At 35.4% G+C, this 18662-nt stretch overlaps 1 protein-coding gene across 1 annotated transcript in view; it reads right to left on the bottom strand.

Annotated features, from left to right (window-relative positions):
* Positions 1–10019, bottom strand: part of LOC105618233 (E3 ubiquitin-protein ligase TRIP12) — a 13650-nt gene extending 3631 nt beyond the window's left edge. Inside the window, exons 1-14 of the mRNA XM_012199775.1 lie at positions 9716–10019; positions 9065–9373; positions 7933–8019; positions 5066–5429; positions 4776–4957; positions 4491–4664; positions 3522–3898; positions 2423–2707; positions 1965–2345; positions 1733–1905; positions 1484–1658; positions 1148–1370; positions 805–1045; positions 308–716 (exon numbers count right to left, since the gene is read on the bottom strand). Of these exons, the coding sequence (XP_012055165.1) occupies positions 308–716; positions 805–1045; positions 1148–1370; positions 1484–1658; positions 1733–1905; positions 1965–2345; positions 2423–2707; positions 3522–3898; positions 4491–4664; positions 4776–4957; positions 5066–5429; positions 7933–8019; positions 9065–9373; positions 9716–10019 (3684 nt within the window). The remainder of the gene's footprint in view (positions 1–307; positions 717–804; positions 1046–1147; positions 1371–1483; positions 1659–1732; positions 1906–1964; positions 2346–2422; positions 2708–3521; positions 3899–4490; positions 4665–4775; positions 4958–5065; positions 5430–7932; positions 8020–9064; positions 9374–9715) is intronic.
* Positions 10020–18662: the final 8643 nt, after the last annotated feature.

The raw sequence follows: 18662 nt of genomic DNA, 5'->3' as shown, positions 1-18662 counted from the left end.
ATATATATATTATTATTATATATAGTTATTATTATTATTATTTATATTATATTATTATTATTATATTAATAATAATAACTATATTCTTCTCTCTCTCTCTCTCTCTCTCTCTCTCTCTCTCTCTCTCTCTCTCTCTCTCGTAAATATACTAATAATATGATAAACACAAACTTTGTGATCAAACTTTTTTATCACCCTATTTATACATAAAACTATTTAAAGATAAAGCTATAGCATAAATATTGATAAAACATCCAATGTTCAGCAACCTTTTATTAATAATAAATTGTTTACTTAATGCACTTACATTTGATTGCAATCGCTGTATCGCAGCAGTTAATCGAGCAAGAACTGTTAGGGCAGGATGCGAGCAAGGTGCATCATCTTGATATCTTGCCAAAAATTGGGCTGCTTGTTCACGCACCCATGCTTTTGCCTTATCCCGATTTCCACCAGTTAAGCTTGGATTACTCGGTGGTTTTGACAGATTCGTGGATGAGCTCGAGTCTCTCTTGTCGTTGCTAGTACTGGACGAGGACGATTTCCGACCCCATTTGGCTGGATTGAGATTTCCCAAAAATCGATTATTCTTTGGGGTAAAACCAGTAAACAGGGACTCCGGCTGTTGTGTTTGTTGCGGTGTGGTGGTGCCTCCCAATCTGGAGAAACGACCCTTCTTATTCTGTCGTTTTTTCTTCAGTACATCACCAATCCTTCTAATAAATAGAAAGACATGATTTATAAATAGGATAAATGATTATTTAAAAAATTGTAAATATATCAGTGAAGACATCTCGTACTAACAAGTGAGCACTTTGCGGTGCGCTTGTTTCCTCTACGCTGTTATTTAATTCCGTTCTGTGTGGTTCCAGCGAAGCACTGATATTTGGTTTATACTGGCACGACGACGCGATTGTGCCAAACAATATGTTGCCATTCGAAGATGGAGAGACAACTGGAGACGTGGCACTACTAGAAGACAACATTGTGGTGGAAGAAAGTGGTGTATTAGACGGACCTGGCTGTGGGCTTGGTAATGATGTACCTAAATACAAAGTAAAATATCATATGATCCAGTATATATGTATATCGCATACGTGTGTGTGGCAATGGAATAATAAAACACATTAAGAATAGAACAACTTGCCAGAAGGGCACTTAGGTGGTGAAACACCGAGAGGTACTTCGGGATCTGCTAATTGACGAACTTGATGCAGTACGCCCTCGCGATGAAAATGAACCCCAAATACTTGTGGCAATCTTTTCATCAAGATACTCGCCATTTGAAGAGCTCCGATAACTATACGTAAATCTTGCGACGCTAACATACCAGCTATATGTGACGAAACCACTTGATTCTTTAGAACATCCTGTGTGTAAAAGAAAACATTAGTACATAAAGTATACGTCACAAACAAGAAAATATATTGTCACTTAATATATATCTGACCTTAAATAATATATATCTTAATATATATCTTACTTTAAGTAAATCAGTTGAAGCATAATACACCATACGAAGAAGAGCTCGGAGGCATTTGCATTTTACAGCGGGTCCAGCTGAACTGCTATAAACTTCATATAGTACAGAGAATAAAGTTCGAATAAAAGACACTAGCCATTCGTTCGTTTCAATTACCGGAGGCACAACATCCATACTGAAATCAATAATATAACTGCATTAACAACAAAATTGTTTGTAATCTTAAAAGATCACAAATGTAATTTGTACCTAGATGAGCAAGTTGGACTCTTTCCCTCAGTGGGATTAGCGTTTACTCTCCGAAATATACTTCTTGTCATTCCTATATCCTCGTTAATTTGTTTCATCACAGTCAGATCTATAGTGTAAGTTCGTCCTAAGGAGGTAAGGCATATCTCATCTTCGCCATTTTGAAACGCCATCTAAAACATGTATTTAACGATTAATTTTTTGTATTCACTCGTTGATTAAATATAATTACCTCGATAATTCTAGAGTCTATAGTACTGAACGGATGGGAACATTGTCTTTCGTCACGCCATTCCCACTGGACAGTCTCCTGTTGATTGCTGGTCCTTTCGAGTAAACTATTTACACTGAATATTCCATCTGTTGGTAATGGAGGCATAAGCTCCTCGATTAAACATGTAATTTCAAACCACTCCTGCGGTGTACGCGGCACCAACTCTACGTCTTCCGTTTTAACTTCCAGAGATCCAGTTAAAAGATAACTTAATGTGAAAGCTATATTTTGTTGCAGCAACAATTGCGCCAAGTCGGGACAGCGATTTGATATCACAGAGAGCATTCGTAATACAGTTATGAAATTGTTAGTGCTGTTAACCGGCGGCGTAATCATGAGCTGTAATAAAAATGTATAAACAGTAGGGACGAAGATAAAAACTCCAACAATAAGTATTTCACTGATAAAGTTCATACCAGCTGTTGTAGATTCTGTAAGAGTTCAGCATTGATAATTTTATGCAGCATTACAGGATCATGTTGGAAACTGTCAACTAATCGACTGAATGCTTGACACACACACTCGACGCTCTTTTTATCTTGATTCGTTAATCTGCTCGTTAATAATGGCAAACTATCCACTACTAAATGAAAATCGTCAGGATGAAGGTTTTGACAGCAGTTTGCGGTAATTGTTAACGCTGCACGTTGTGCTGTGATGTTGAAGAAATCAACAAATTTCAAACAGGCTGAAACCCCACCCTGAAAAATAACAAGATTTTGCAATTAAATTTTAAATAATAAATTTATTTTTAATTAATTGTAAATAATAAAAGTCATCACGTGTTTCCAAAGCATCACATAAAAGGACAAATTTTTTATCTAATTTGAACATTTGAAATATCTTCGTTATTAAGGGCACTATAGATACAGTATAGATAAGACCGACTATGACGCGCGAGACCTAGCTTTCGGATGCGAGAGAGACGGCACACAACTCTTTTCTCTCTAACAGACAGAGAACAATCTTAGAGAGAAAAGAAAATTGTTTCCTCTCTCTTACACGAGAGGCCACCAGCAAATACTGAGCATATAGTATATGCTCTATATATGCTATACATGGTTTCTATTTAGCGACACAAATCGACATAATTCTATCGTTTTATCTTTATTACTAAAATGCCAAGAAAGATAGAACGACCTGTATCACTAAATAGAGAAAGAACGCATTCCATATCTATGAAAAAAAATTTCATATCTAAATTATTCTATTTAAAATATTTAAAGTATTTATATATAATTTTCCACTTTGAAAATATAAAAATCATTATTTTTCTAAACAATTTTAAAAATATTAAGAATGCAATAAAATCAGATATAAAGTCATCAAAAGTCACGATATTTTGATATAGAATATAAAATTTCAAATAACAATATAAATCTTTTGATGATTTTGTAATAAAAATTCTTATATATAAAATTATGAACTAAATCAATTATTGCAAAAAAAATACACGAGTAAATTAAGAAAAAAATGCAATTGTATTATATGCAAGTTAGGAACATGTGTACATACCGCATGTAAAATTGTTTTGCTATGTCTGCGTGACAACATGGCTAATGCTGTCAAACACTGTTCAGCTACGTCCATGCACTCGATCGATTCGAGTTTTTGTAAGAATACCGGCACTGCATCCACTACAACAGTGGACGACCGTGGCAGCGCCTCCATCATATACGTAAGGGCACGACACGCATGGGTCATTATCGCAAAATTATGTTCAATCCCCAATAAATTAATTAAAGCTGCAACCACTTGTTTGACCGGAAAACCGGTTAAAGTATCCTCGTTGCCCATTACAAGAATCTCTCCCATGTTCATGACGGCCTGCAATTGTTCTCCCTCGTCTTCAACAGCTTGTAAGCCGGCTAGAAGTTGTTGCGCTTTAGCAGCTGCAAATTGTTAGTTTAAAGATCAGTATACCGAATAAACGATATTTCGACATGCTATTTATAGAAGCGAAGTGTGTCGTACAATTAAAGATTATTTATAGATTGTCATAGAGGTTGGCAAAAAACATGTTTTAAACAGTTTAAAAAACGTGTTTAAAACATGTTTTTAACACGTTTTTTTTTAATATTGTGTAAAGCATGTGTAAAGTATTAAAAATATATTTAAAAAAAAACACCATGTTTTATTCTTAAAAAAAAAAGAAAAGAAAAGAAAAGAAATAGTCTCTACCAACCATGGTTGTCACATGAATGTAATAAGAATAGACTGCGCATTTCTATAAAATTGTCATCGATTTAGAGAGAGTGAGATAGTTTGAATCATACGCTCTCTCTATTTCTAAAGTAGTGAACTAAAGAGAGATATGACTCAATTCTTTCTAACAGAACACAAATGTTAAGTTCAAGAGAAATGCGTAGTCTATACCTATTAGAACTATAATCGATTCACAAACAGCGCGTGAATTGTGAACTGTCTCAATTAAGAGAGAGACAAGAGTTACAAATATATCGATAAAAGAATTAATTTTCATACCGGAACTTGCGCCCATGCTTCTGTTAAGTAAGTGTTGCATCCGCGGTCCTAATGCACCGAACACATGAGGCGGTAAACCTCTAGCCTCCAATAAAGCTTGCAATCGTCCAACTTCTCCATCGTCGCTTTCGCTGTCACCTGTTGTTCCTGACATTCCAGATGGTCCTCCACCAGCTTCGCGTGCAAGTAGGAAATCGAAATTTTGAATGACGCGATCTAACATCGTACAACAAAATTGATCAAGTATTAAATATCTATTAAGCTTAGACATCAATAGCATTTAACCTGTGGCGGATGTCGCAGTTGATGCTGACTCCTCCTCACCTGTGGTTGAGACTAACTGACTGCTCGGAATAGAAGATGATACGGAGGTAGCGCTGATAGAGTCATTGCCTGACATTACACTACCCAATCCACCGGAGCCGCTCTCCACCACCGGCTTCCTCACGCGTGATGAAGAGCGATGTCTGTAACAATGCCAGCCAGAGATATCGTTATAATTTGTTAACTGATTACGTAAGATCTTGTCAAGTTCACAACTGAATTAAAAGAGAAAAGTATCTCTGACTGGCTACCTCGAACTCGAACAGGAACCCGTTGTAGTATCTTTCTTGTGATGTTTCCCCGAAGTCTTGTTGCTAGATGGCAATTCCTTCGGCTGTTCACCGGTAGCTTTCGCGCGAGAGCGTAGCAGGTGCTTGTGTGTAGAATGAGGGTGTGTAGGGTTGGCAGAAACGGTGGCAGACACAGGTGGATTGGCAGTGGCCGTTGAAGTGATGCCACTCGTGCCTGCCCCGTCATGTGCCAACGCCCCCCCACCACTCTCCACAGAGTTACTTGCTGCGTTACCCACTCTGATGCTGGACTTGACACCCAGGACTTGACTACTCGTGCTGCTACTCGTTGCGCTACAGGTCGCACCGCCGTGAGATTTCGAATCTAAAATATCCAAATGTCACACAATCATTGAGATACATAAGGTAAAGACTAGGGTGAAACTTGTCGCGTGTGGCTGTCTAACTGCGCACATTCTTATTTATATATGGATGTCAAAGTTGCTGTATAAATACATATATGCAACATTTCTTATTTACACTTTCGATACACGTAAAATATCTTCAAAACGAAAAAGAAAACAATATGACAATATGACTTATTCCGTGTGCACAATTACAAAAGTCAAACATTTTCGCAAGTTAAATCATTATATGATGTATGATTTCTATCATGATGTGTCTTATTTTATATACAATTTTGCCTGTCGATTGTAAAAATATCTATTAAATATTTTTATATAAAAACCAAGCATAATAGTTTTTCAAAACTGTTCTTTTAATTGGTCTTTTATGTTTCTTTTATGTTTCTTTAATTGTTTTTGTTCAGTTTATGAATATTAATAATCTTCTTAGTTAAAATCATATAGTTTTAACAACATTTAATGTTGCATATTTTCTCACAGAGATTAGAGATCGCGATATTAAGACAATATTAAGTATTGTCTAAATACCAACAGCTATGATAGATAAAATGTGAATTCACAAAGATTATGCACCTATTTTAAATAAATTTCATTCTAACAATTTCGTAATTTACAAGCAACTTTCATCGAACAACAGAAGAAAATCTTAAGCAATTTCTATTTGTTATCTGAAGGAAAATTTAATTTTCTGCAATCGGTAATAGTTAATAATACGGCATAGTTAATACAAAACACTAATTATGTTTAATAATGCTGCACTGTAATGATCCAAGTTTTGACATGGTATTGTTTGATTTCCTCGCATTAAGAAAAGAAACTACGTGTCATCCCCATTTCCATAAATCTTGAAAACTCGTATTGTGGCTGCTAGAGCAGGTACAAATTGTATTAAGATAAATTTAAGAAAAAAAAAAAATTATCTTTTGAGATAATACATCGAGTCTTACGAAATCAGAAATTAAACCTGGGTACTTAATAAGATAACTTTTTCATTAAGGCGAAAAACGTGAAAAGTAAAAAATTCCTCCATTAGCTTCAATGATAAATATTTTTTTACTTTTCATGTTTCTACCTTACATGATCGTTATATTGGTCTTAATCGCTCAGTATATTGCAAGTTTACAAGCTGAAAAGTATCAGAATTATTAAATATATCTAAAATAGGAACATTTTATACATTTCATTAATTCTAAACTCGCATAACAGCCAATTACTTAGCAAACATAAAAGAGAAGATTAATGATTAGAAATGATATCCGATAACAAAGATATTACTAATAAAAATCATCTTTCACACTCTTTTCAAGATGAAAGCTTCTTTTAAAAGACTAGAATGAATTAATTACATTTCTAATATTAAAGCAACCTCAACTTATGATATTTCTGCGAGAAAATGCTGTAGAATATGTCAGTTTGAAGAATGTCGACATGAAAAAAGAAATTTCCGAAAACAATTGTACTTGAATGTATATTGTATTAACTATATTCAATCAATTTTATTACGTATTGAAAGAACGAAAGCAAGATCGATTTAATCTCATGATGGTGTACAGAATTCCACAGAAAAAAATTGCTTATCCACAGAATTTCCGACATCAGTTTTAACATATTATCTCGAGAGTAATATTAGCGATACAAAAAAATAAAGAAATAGGAAAAAATAAACACTCAAAATTTTAAGATATTTATTACAACCACCATAATAAAAATTGGAATTGTTATATAAAAAATAAATTCTTTAATATTGTACATTATGATTCCAATTGTACAAAAAAATATTATTCTAAATTAGAACCAAAATAAAAACTGAAATAATAATAATAATTCCGATATTGATAGCTTTTATAATATTTTATTCAATTAAAAGTTATATATAGTATTAGATATACATATAATTGTATGGTGTATGATATGTTAGATAACTTTACGAAAATGTTTGCAAACAGTTCATAAACTTCCAGTACGATTTTTGTACAATATATTTCTGAATATAAAAGACAACTTTTTCTTTCATATTATAATTTGAAAATACTTTTTTCTAATTTTTATATATCCAATTATATAAATTATATATAAATTATTAATATACTCTTATTATGTGTGTGTAACAAAAAAGATTTAGATTTAACGATACGTTAAATCACGATGATGCGTTTTTAATTGCCGCATTCGTGGTAATTGTCAGATTTAATAAAACATAAGTATCATAGAAGTTGAATAGAATTGTATTTCCCTTAATTATATTTACATAATTAATATCATGCATGAATGAGTTTGATACAGAAGTTTACCTCATATTAAGTACAGTAAATGATGATACTTGCATATGGATGTATAGAGAATAAGTTCAGAATGGAGAGTTCAATGACTCGGATGTTCATTTAAACTACTCGCGAATTTGTAAGAGAAAATAAGGGGAAGGAAGAAAATGTGGTACGAAGAGTGTGTACTCCTTAAGCTTACCTTCTTGATGGTAGGTTTGTGTTGATATTGGAAAAAGTGCTTTGACAGCAGACACAAATCCTTCCAGACATTCGCTCATCCTCTGGCCTAATGATACAGTCTGATCTATGACTCTTATCTTGATAATACTTGCGTTTTCTAAATTTTATTATTTATTCCTATCTCTCGAAACATTTTCACACTTTCTTTGCTTCTTATTGATCAAATCATTGCCTTTCATTTACACAAATATTACACACTGTCGTTATATTCATGATTGACCTGACGATATTGGATCAAAACTCGTAATAAAACGCACGAATTCTGTATCATATATTTCTGTATATTGTTTTATATTTCCAAAAATCAAAAATTTTTCAAGTCTGCTAATTAGCAAACATTACACAAATAGACATCACAAATAGAGATAAATTGCGTACATATGCAAATATAGAGATATGTATTTCATAAAGAACTTTTTGTTTGGATTTATGTAAGCTAACATATTACCTAGCTATACAATTTGTTCTTTCTTCTCTCTGTATGCATTGTTTAAAAAATCAAATTTACACTAAAGAATCAAATTGTTCGTTCTATTTTTTTTGTTATAAAATCAGAACTACAAAAGAGAATTCTTTTAAACTTAATAGAGTAATTAACATTGCTTAAACATAATAAAATATATTATAATATATCTATAATTAAACATTTTAAAAAGATTTGTTTTCTTAATTAATATTGTAACATTTATTATGAATTATTTGTAAAATATTTATTGATTTTGCTTTCTTCTATCATATCCAAATTTCTTAACATAAAATAAAAAAAAGTTTATTATATCAATTTATTAAAATTTAAATCTTAGAACTCTATGATATATGTTAATAAAATTAAATTTTAAAAAACTTTTATTTTCATCATTAAAATTAAAAATTAAAAAAAATAAATAAAATATAATTAATATAATTAATAAAATATATAGCATGAATTGTTAATACAAGTACTTGTTAAAGTTTTGATTTAAATTTTAATATCAGTTTTAAGAGTCATTATAAGATGTAATGTAAACAATCTCAAAACAAAATTGTATCTTCACGCAAATCACACATCACAATCCTACGATCAACAATAATGGCTAGAAAAGTGCACTAACCTCCTCTTCCTCTCGATGTGGATGGATGACTAGTAATCGATGTAGCACTCGCTGAAGCTACCAAACTGCTGTAGGTACTTGTCTTTCGGCTACCGTATCCACTGGACAGTGACAGATCGTAACTGCTAGTTCCCTGTGTCAATGCTTGAGGATTCTGTGGTGTACGGGAACGAGTTCGCGATGCCACACAATCGGTAGGTGTTAAACTTGACTCTGGCAGACTCGTTCTTGCTGCACTACGCACCCTTGTACTGCTACTACTGTTGTAACTGACTTGGTGAATCTTATGATGAGACCTCCAGTCGGTTTCTGTTGCAATGCGATCATATAAATCGATTTGTTAATAAAGATAAGAATTTAAAAGAACTCGAATACTAAAGTATAATATAAGTAATAAAAAAATTAACAAGTCCATTTATATGTTTATCATGTAATAACGAGCAAAAATTAAGATTGCACAGGTGATACAATATTGGAATTACATTCAAAAGAGAAATTATAAAATATTTTCCATTTGGTGACACAAGTCGTTTTTTATCTTTATTCTCATTAAATGTTAAGAAAGATAAACTTTTTTTGTCACCAAATGGAAAGCACTCATAGTAAAGCGTTTGGGTTATTACATATCTCTTTGTTTGATGCTGTAATTACCTGAATAAGATTCTAAGCCAGCTCCATGACTTCTTCGTTCACCTCTGATTCTGCCTTCTCCCTTGGAAGAATCAATCGAATGCGTGTGCGGTGTATTACTGTCCACTTGAGATGTCTGCGGGTCACTGGTGGTCTGTCTACGCCTCTTCTCTTCCACGCTATCTGGGATCGCACCAGTACTTTGTCGTTTTCTGTAGCTACTCGAGCTACTAGAGCTTTTCCCCCTTGACTTAGAGGTGTCTGCTGAAGCACTGGCCTTCTCTACAGACCCCCCTGATGACAACTGATCTTGTTGATCTGCCATAGATTAATCGACTCATGCCACTATTCTGTCTGTAAAAGAGAAACCACAGCACACTATTAATTACATATCTAAATATGGTGATTGTCTCATCTGTATTTACAAGCATTTATAACTGCACTGTTTAGAACATAAAGCACTTTTCAGTAAGAGACAGATAACACATATTTTTTTTTACTTGATGCCAAGAAAGATAAAATGGTATTTGTATCACTAAATAAAAAGAACAGTAAATCTTTACATTTGTTATTTGTCAATATCAAATAAGATGAAATAATTCACTGTGCTACATCGTATCATCTGTATCACTTGTTGAAAAGTATTCATAAAGATACTTGTGAAATATGTTGACAAAAACATCGTTCTATTCTTTTTCAATATTCCATAAATAACAAAGATAAAACGATATTTGTGTCGACTTATATGACTTGTGTGACTAATGTAGATAGTTTAAATTTTATCTTAGTCTAACTCTTCATCTTTTCCTAGAATTAAAAAAGAAGAATAAATTGAATCAGATTAAAGTTAATCTACATTGGAAGAAACGGGCATAAATAAAAAAACCCCATAAATTACTTTTCCATAAGAATACATAAGAATACGTAATAAAAAGTTCAAACATACATTATTCTTAAGAATAACTTTGGGCAAAAAAGAATCTTTTGAAAATTTTGATAGATTTAATATCATATAATCTGCTTGCATATTTTGCACTCAGTATTTTCGCTTTCTACCTTTTCAACATCCGAAATACGTTTATTTTGTTTTAAGTATAAATTTTTTAGGGGATTTTAAGTAACGCGAACAAACCTATATACACATGCAAAATTAATGGATAAAATGGCTTCTGTAAATGAACGAAAATCCTATTCCTTACGGAAGAAAAAAAAAGAAAAAAAAGTTTGTATCTTTCAAGATGACTAAGTGCCAAGTCAAACTACTTGCAAGTTACCACTCTTATTCACAAGTACGATGCGTAACAACGAAAGCGACACACAATGAATGATAGAGAGTTGGGCACTCGCTAGAGAAAGACCAAAAAATCGGATGTACGAATCAAATCGAATATGTCGCGGAGACTTCTCGTCTCGCGAGACTTCTCGTCACGGTCTGCCCCCCTTTGTTGAAGAAAAACATTAACAGACGCCCGTTGTGTTCGTTTACTTTCGATTATCACTCATTCCCGAAAATCACAGACGGCACAGACAGACGGACACGCGGAATGAGACAGGTCGTTTTATCGCGTGACGATCAGTACGGCTATCATTAAAATTAGAACCGTGGATTTTTAATCGAGCGCATTAAAAAAAAAATTTAAATACCTCATGCTCCTTAAACGCGACCTCGCGGATCCATCGCCGACCTCGGCGTTCGCTGCAACGCCACGAACTGAATAGCAACAGCGATATCGACAGCCCGATTTCCAAGAAGAGGGAAACAAAGAGAAAGAGAAAAAGAGAGAGAGAGAAAAGGGGGGAAAAGAGAGAGAAAATTAAAGGATTGGTGCCTCAGCTCGAGCCATATGCGCTCGGATAACAAGAGCGTGACTAAATAAAACTGCTGCGAGGCGCGATACGCAATTAACGTTTCCCCCCACGCGGCAGCAAAGAAGATAGTAACGAACCGAGAATCATAACAAACACTACAACTGCTACTTTGCTCGCTGGCTCGCTTGCTGGCCTAGCTAAACTAACTGGTTGGTTGGTCGACCGACTACTGACTAGTCTGGTTTGATCTTATCTGAGTTTGTCTATCTGTCCGTTCGTTCGGTATCACTGACTGACGCGAAATTGTGCCGTTGACATCATGACGGGGGGGGCCCCTTCTCCCTATCTCGACGGCGAGCCTGACGGATTACTCAGAATACTCAGTCGCGACAAAGACGCGACTCGCGAGTACGGAGACAGCCAGCGGCGGTAACGGCGGAATAACGCTTTGTTGCAGAGGGGCTCTCGCTCCTCGAAACTCGTATTTGTAACGTAACAAAGAGACTCGTGGAACGAGCCACCATTTGCTCTCTCACGATCGAGCAATGGAGGACGGGTTTCCACTCTTCCTCGTCCTACTCTGACCCGCACGCGTTCGGCCTCACTCGCTCCGCCGTGCGTGACCTCAGGTTGAAATCCTCCAAAAAAGAGAAGCCCTCTCTCTCCTCCTTCCGTCTCTGCGGTGCCCTTATCCGTAGAGCTCCTCTTCTCTTTCCCGTTTCTCCCTCCTCTCCCTCTAACCCCTCCCTCTTCCCCCAACCCCACCTCGCCCATCCCTCTCGTCACCGTATGTACCTACGTCCGTCGTCTCTTTGCTCTTTCTCCCACCCGCTTCTCTCTCCGTTCACCCCACGCACTGATGCCTCTCGGCGAGGAACTCAATTCGAAAACAGTGCACTTGCGAATCGAGTGTTTTGCTATTTACCTGAATGCGGGAGAAACACGCCCAAGGCATCGCGGCGACGATGACGAGACGATGACGAGATTTCGTGATCCTCTTAGCTCAGATATTCTCACTCTCGGCCTGCTGATACGTGATTAAACGCGACGAGACGAGACGAAACAAGACGAGATGTTTCCTTCGTTTTATCGTTTCACACACCGAACGTAGCGCACAGGCACGCGGAAGACCCGGACACTGGGCTCGGAGAACAGCCCAGAACAGCCGAGCGAGGCGAAGGAATGAGAGAGCGTTCGTGGCTGTCCGCGAGTCCGCGCCACGGCGCACAGAGGAACCGTGTGGTATAACGCACTGTAACGCACATACACGGACGTACGTACGCACGTACGCATACACACTGTGCAAGCACACACACACACACACACACACACACACACACACACACACACGCACGCACACACACACACACTCGTCGCTAGACGAGCAACGAGGGGAAAACGTTTCACGCCGAACGCGATCGAGACGAAACGCGCACTGTAGCAGAGTCGACGGAATGTCGATGGTCGAGCCACGGGTTGGTTAGGACTGGGTGGCCGCAGAACGCTCCGCCCCCGTCACCAATGTCACACACGCCAACGAGCCAGCCGAGCCAAACCAGCAATGCCAGCACGCACAGCCAAGGCGAGATAACGAGGCAGGCATGCAGACACCAGCAGACACGCACACGGTACACGCGCGCGCGCACACGATCAGCGGGACCAGCCAGCCACAGCCAGGCGGAAGCCCGTACACGCTACACGCTGCGTTCGGAAACCTGTCGCCAGTCTACGCGAGGGAGAAGCACCTCACTTTTTCCTCCCTCCTCCCGCTGCCGCTACCGTCGCCGCACGGTGCCCTGTCGCGCGCACCAATCACCGTTGATTATCTGCGTCAGGGCTGTACTTGGATGGGCGCTACACTGAGGCGCCTCATTAGGGCCTCAATGAAAATTTATCGCATTTTATTTCTTAGAAGTGCGTTCAAGAATTCAGGATATAGCATTTTATCTTTGTTATTCATAAAATGTTATACAAGAATAAAAAATGATACCTGGATGAAATTTCTAAACGCATTATTACCCTGATCCTGTAATTCCTCAATCAACATCGACTAAAATTATTAAAAGTGCCGTAATAGTGTTATAATTTTATAATTTTGCATTCAACAGTGTAATTGTTATGTAATATTATGATGTTATATTATACTAAGAAAAAAAATGTAAGTGTCTTCAACGAAACTCATTGAAACATTTTTTAATGACACAATCAAATATTTTGTTTGCCAAACAACGAACTTAATTACTTCTGCTATATTTTTCAGCCTTATAGATAATAAAAATTTTTTTTTTACTAACTAAACAGTTTAGTTGGTATAAATAAATATTTTTATTCAATACAGTTTAAGCTATATTGAGAAAAAAAGGCAAATTCACAAATAAATATCATATGTGACATTTTCTTTGATATATGTTTGATATATGTTGATTTATGTTTATATATTATTAAAAAATATGTAAAAAAAATTGACTGCGATGTTAAAATATATTTCCATGAAATATACATTTCATAATTTTGTGAAAAAATAAAACAACTAATCATTTATCTGCTAAGAATAAAATTTTATTTCGTCGTATTGATAAATAAGAACTTGTTTTTTTGTGACTTATTTTAGTGAACTTATTGTTTAGTTAACAATAAACAAATATTTATTTACAAAACTAAAACTTATATTGACAAAAGTAACATTTATTGTTTACATAGACAAAATATTCGTTTAAAAATAACAATTTTGCTGATGGCACTATTTTTTTCTAATATATCTTTATATTATTGAATGCAAAATTACATGACATTCATATTACATTATTTTTTATTTATTTCGACTAATTTTAATAACATTATTAATAGTGTCACGTGCGTTATATTACGCATTATGTGTGGTGAAAAATTACGCAACAGGAATATAATGATACCAACTATCGTTAAAAATGATAAAATTAGGGTCCTAGGAAAGAGATACAATAAATTCACGCTCCCTAGGTAGAACACAGAAAGCCTGTTCTTTTTCTATACCCTAAGACTGAATTTCTCTTCTGTAGAGTTCATCTTTGTCTTTTTCTTTTTAATGTGAAAAGGAAAAAAAAAGGTGAACCATTCAACAAGAAGTTCAATTTTGAGATATGGAAAAAGTACAAGCCTAGAAGGTGTTAAATTGTGTCATAATAATATCAGGTACTTCCTGTTTAGTTAGTACAAGCATTTTATCTTTCTTGAAGTTCAGTAAGTAACAAAGATAGAACAATGTCACATGGAAAGTATCATCATAATACCATCATAGAATAACATAATAATTTTGTTTGTCACTAATGAATGAACTTGTGACAAATAAAATCATGATAACATATCCTTGAGATGATTGACTTCCATGTTCTACCTATATCTTTTTTCCGTCCTTCTCTTACTTTCTTGAGCTGATGAAATATTACGTGTTACATTAAGTGTAAGTTTTATGGCACATGTAAAAAAGTTAATCGATTTGTCAGAGCGAGTCAATAAATTACTGATTATGCATATGGAATTATTTTACTTGTCCTGTTGGATATTTCTGAACTGGTCGTAAAAGAAGATGATGAAATGAATAGAAAATATGGAGAAGAAAGTTTTTTATACGAGTTTTCGTTTTCGAAAAAAAATGAATAAAAATTAGAAAATTAATTACGTATTTATTAATTTTTAACTCATTATATTTATATTATATTTATATTATGCGTCAGTATTAATACAAAATTAATAAAAATTAAGTATTAATACAAATTAAAAATTACACAAATTAATATAAAAAATAATAAAACGTACTCTCTCTCTCTCTCTCTCTCTCTCTTTCTCTACATAAAACAATTTAAAATTTAATATCATTTAAATTACTGAACGAAATATATGTAAATATTAAGAATCCTATTTTTCAACAAAATATATGAAATATTTCAGAAACTTAATATATCATTAATTTTCAAAATCATGTTTCACGAGAACGTAGTGTCGCATATAAACTTTTTTACTCTACTCATTCCATTTACAGTTAAACTTTTTGATTAAATTTCACTTTCTATTCGATCACGATACGTCGGGGACACCCCAGCCAATATGACTATCGAACACGAATGACATATTGTGAGCGAAGAACTAATTTATTACGACGTACATATAGTGCAAGGAAAAAAATTCACATGATTTCTCGTTTCTGACGTCACTGACCAATATGGCCGCATCGAGGAATCAGAAAATTTTAAAATAAACCGAATAAACGATTAAAAGTTACTTCTCCCCCGCGACGGGGAGGACACAGAGAAGACATCAGCCCCTTGTCGCGCGCATGCGTAGGATTCTCTTCTCGATCCAGGGTCCAGGAACACTGTCTGGCCGCTCCTGCGCCGCGACCGCGTGGCGCGCGAACCGCCATCTTGCCTGGCTGTTTTTTAAATTTACATTTTTACTGGCGGCCAGCGAGAACCTGTCCATTGGTGGTCGTCGTGTGCGCTTACGTAAAATCCGCTTTCCCGAAATAACTGAAATTCCGTATCGCAGACCATTCGCGTAATCGATCGATCGAATTCTCCATTTAAAAAAGAAAAAAGAAACAAAATGATACGTGCGTAATGCACGTGCGACGCTGACGTACCTTTCGCGCGCGCGTGCCATTTATGTAACTCGCGCTTATGTATTTATTCTGACGTGCGCGTTATCGCCGGAAATTGATGACGTTCGCACGAAACAATTTTGTCATCGTTCACCTTTACGATGAAGTAAAACCGACTGGAAGGAAGCGCGTATCCATCTGAGACTTCTCTGTTTATCCGACATGAGTTCTCGAGATAACGCGAATTCCTAATTGCACCGCACTGGTGGAAGAAACATTGATTTTTCGGCAATCGCTTTGTGCTCGTGTCTCGAACGATAAAAGTATCTTATCTGTCGTCTCGTTGACGACCGGTTTTATGAGTCGTACTGCCGCTTTTGCGCAAACATACGCTCACGCATTTCAAGGTCCGATCGGATCGTAAATATGTATATACGATATGTGTATATACGTTCATAACCGATCGAGATATTGCGTCGTTCGAAAATGGCGTTTAAATATTAAAATGTGAGACGCAAATCACGACGATTCTCATTGTGTCATTTCCAGTTCCATTTCGCTGCGTCGCATTGCGTCTGATTGCGTCGCGTTGAAATACGACAAAACGACGACATTGGGAGCGAAGGCGAAAAAGACAGCGCTTTTTTATCGTGTTTTAACAGATTGCGCCAGATTTCCGGTCCCAATCGCGGCGAACGGCTACGATTGGCTGGGAAAAAAAGTATCTGGCAGGGCCAATTGGCCATCGATAAACGACTGCAAACGGCTACCCGTGGCGATGTCAAAACAGCCTGCGTTCCTGCTTGCGTCTGCACGTCGCATTCAATCAGCTGTCTGTCGTTCGTCGATCGGTCGATCGTCGCAACCGATGATGACGACAATAAAAATGATATCCTCGTCGCCAATGTAACGCAAATGTTCCTTACTCACCGCAAAAAGGGAGCTCCTCCCTGGAAGTCGGACTCCAGTTACGCAACGCGATGCGCGATGGGACACGTGAAAATACGGAGTGAGCTGTCAAGTCGATCCGCGCGGCGCGTCGTCTGCTACGAGATATCTCGACCGCAGCACAAGTAGTTCGTCGAGATGTTCGATGTTATGGCGCGTGTCGTGACCATTTCGGTATTTTACGTCTGATTGGTGGACGCGCCGAGTTTCCAGTTCTTCCAATTGTGCCAACCAATTGTTGCGTCGAACGTGATCCAGCTGACAATGCTGTGTGTGCACTTGCCATTAAGTCTGTTCGTTGCGACTATTAAGTTGCTTTTTCATGCTCGACACTCATTTTTAGTGTCAAAACAGATCACGTGTCAAAATTGATGCTTAGTATTCGTCAATTTTGATCACGTGACCTATTTTGACGCTTGAATTGAGCATTGAGTGTCAGCATGAAAATGCAGCTTTAGCGTTTTTTCATTAGAAGAATTGGTGCAGCACTGGTACACACTGAGTGTAATTAAATACAAATTAATTCACGTATTTTCAGTGTTAATAAAATTAACCTGTTTAATTACATATTCTTTATTGTCACAATGACTTTAAAAGAATCAAATTATTTATTAAGATTAAAAATATGTAAACCGATTTGCACTTAGTTGCACCAATATTGCACTAGTTTGCAGTGAAAAACGTTATTAAAGTTATCATAACAAAGTTATCGTAACGTCTATGCATAATAGAGGAAATATTCGAGACAGAAATAAATATATATGTTGTTGTTTCAGCCAGAAATATTAATGGTGTCAACAAAATGCAGTAAGTTTAATAGGTTATATCGCTTTGTATCTATCTTGTAATTTAGTTGACAAAAATTTCTGATCACAAAATAAATTTTAGGAAAAGTTTCGAGTGACTCGTAGAACAGTACTTTATTTATTATTATTCATTTCTGTAATCTGGTATTTTGCTATTATTTATTTTTATCGGTATTTTGCTATTATTTATTTTTGTCTAGACTTTGATTGTTTTCTTTTTAGAAGTCACATTTGACTTTCACAAATATCATTTTATCTTTATTATTCATTGAAAACCAAGAAGGATAGAATGACGTTTATGTCAACTATGTCTCTAAAAGGAAAACCAGCTTTTGTGTTTGCAATATATGTAAATTTAATATATATTTATAGTACGTGCAATTATTGAATGTTGTGTTTTTACTATAACTCATATATAAAATTATTTAACGAAAAAACTTAATAAAGATATTTTAGTAGTTGAAATACACCAGTTGATATTATCACATCTTTAATTTAATATACTTATATTGAACATTTTTAATCTATTAGACTGCTTATATTACTTTTGTATTTATTGTTAAATTTTATTTTCATATATAGTAGTTTCTATAATATCAGAAATCAATATATGTTATCAAATTAACTATTATTCCTAAGTTTGTCATTATTTGCAATTATTTCTAAAAGTAATTTCTAAAAGTAATTTCTAAAAGTAATGAATTATATACAATTATTTATATTGTTTTATCTATACAGTTGATTTATACAAATGATAATTGAGTTGCAACAGCAATCAATATAATTTTCAAGTTTTTATATTTTGAATTAAATACTTTCGTTCTATCTG

This window comes from Atta cephalotes, assembly GCF_000143395.1.
Source record: "Atta cephalotes unplaced genomic scaffold scaffold00016, whole genome shotgun sequence".
NCBI classification, from domain to species: Eukaryota; Metazoa; Arthropoda; class Insecta; order Hymenoptera; family Formicidae; genus Atta; species Atta cephalotes.
The sequence above is the reverse complement of the archived record's forward strand: the minus strand, read 5'-3'. Positions and strand labels throughout refer to the sequence as shown.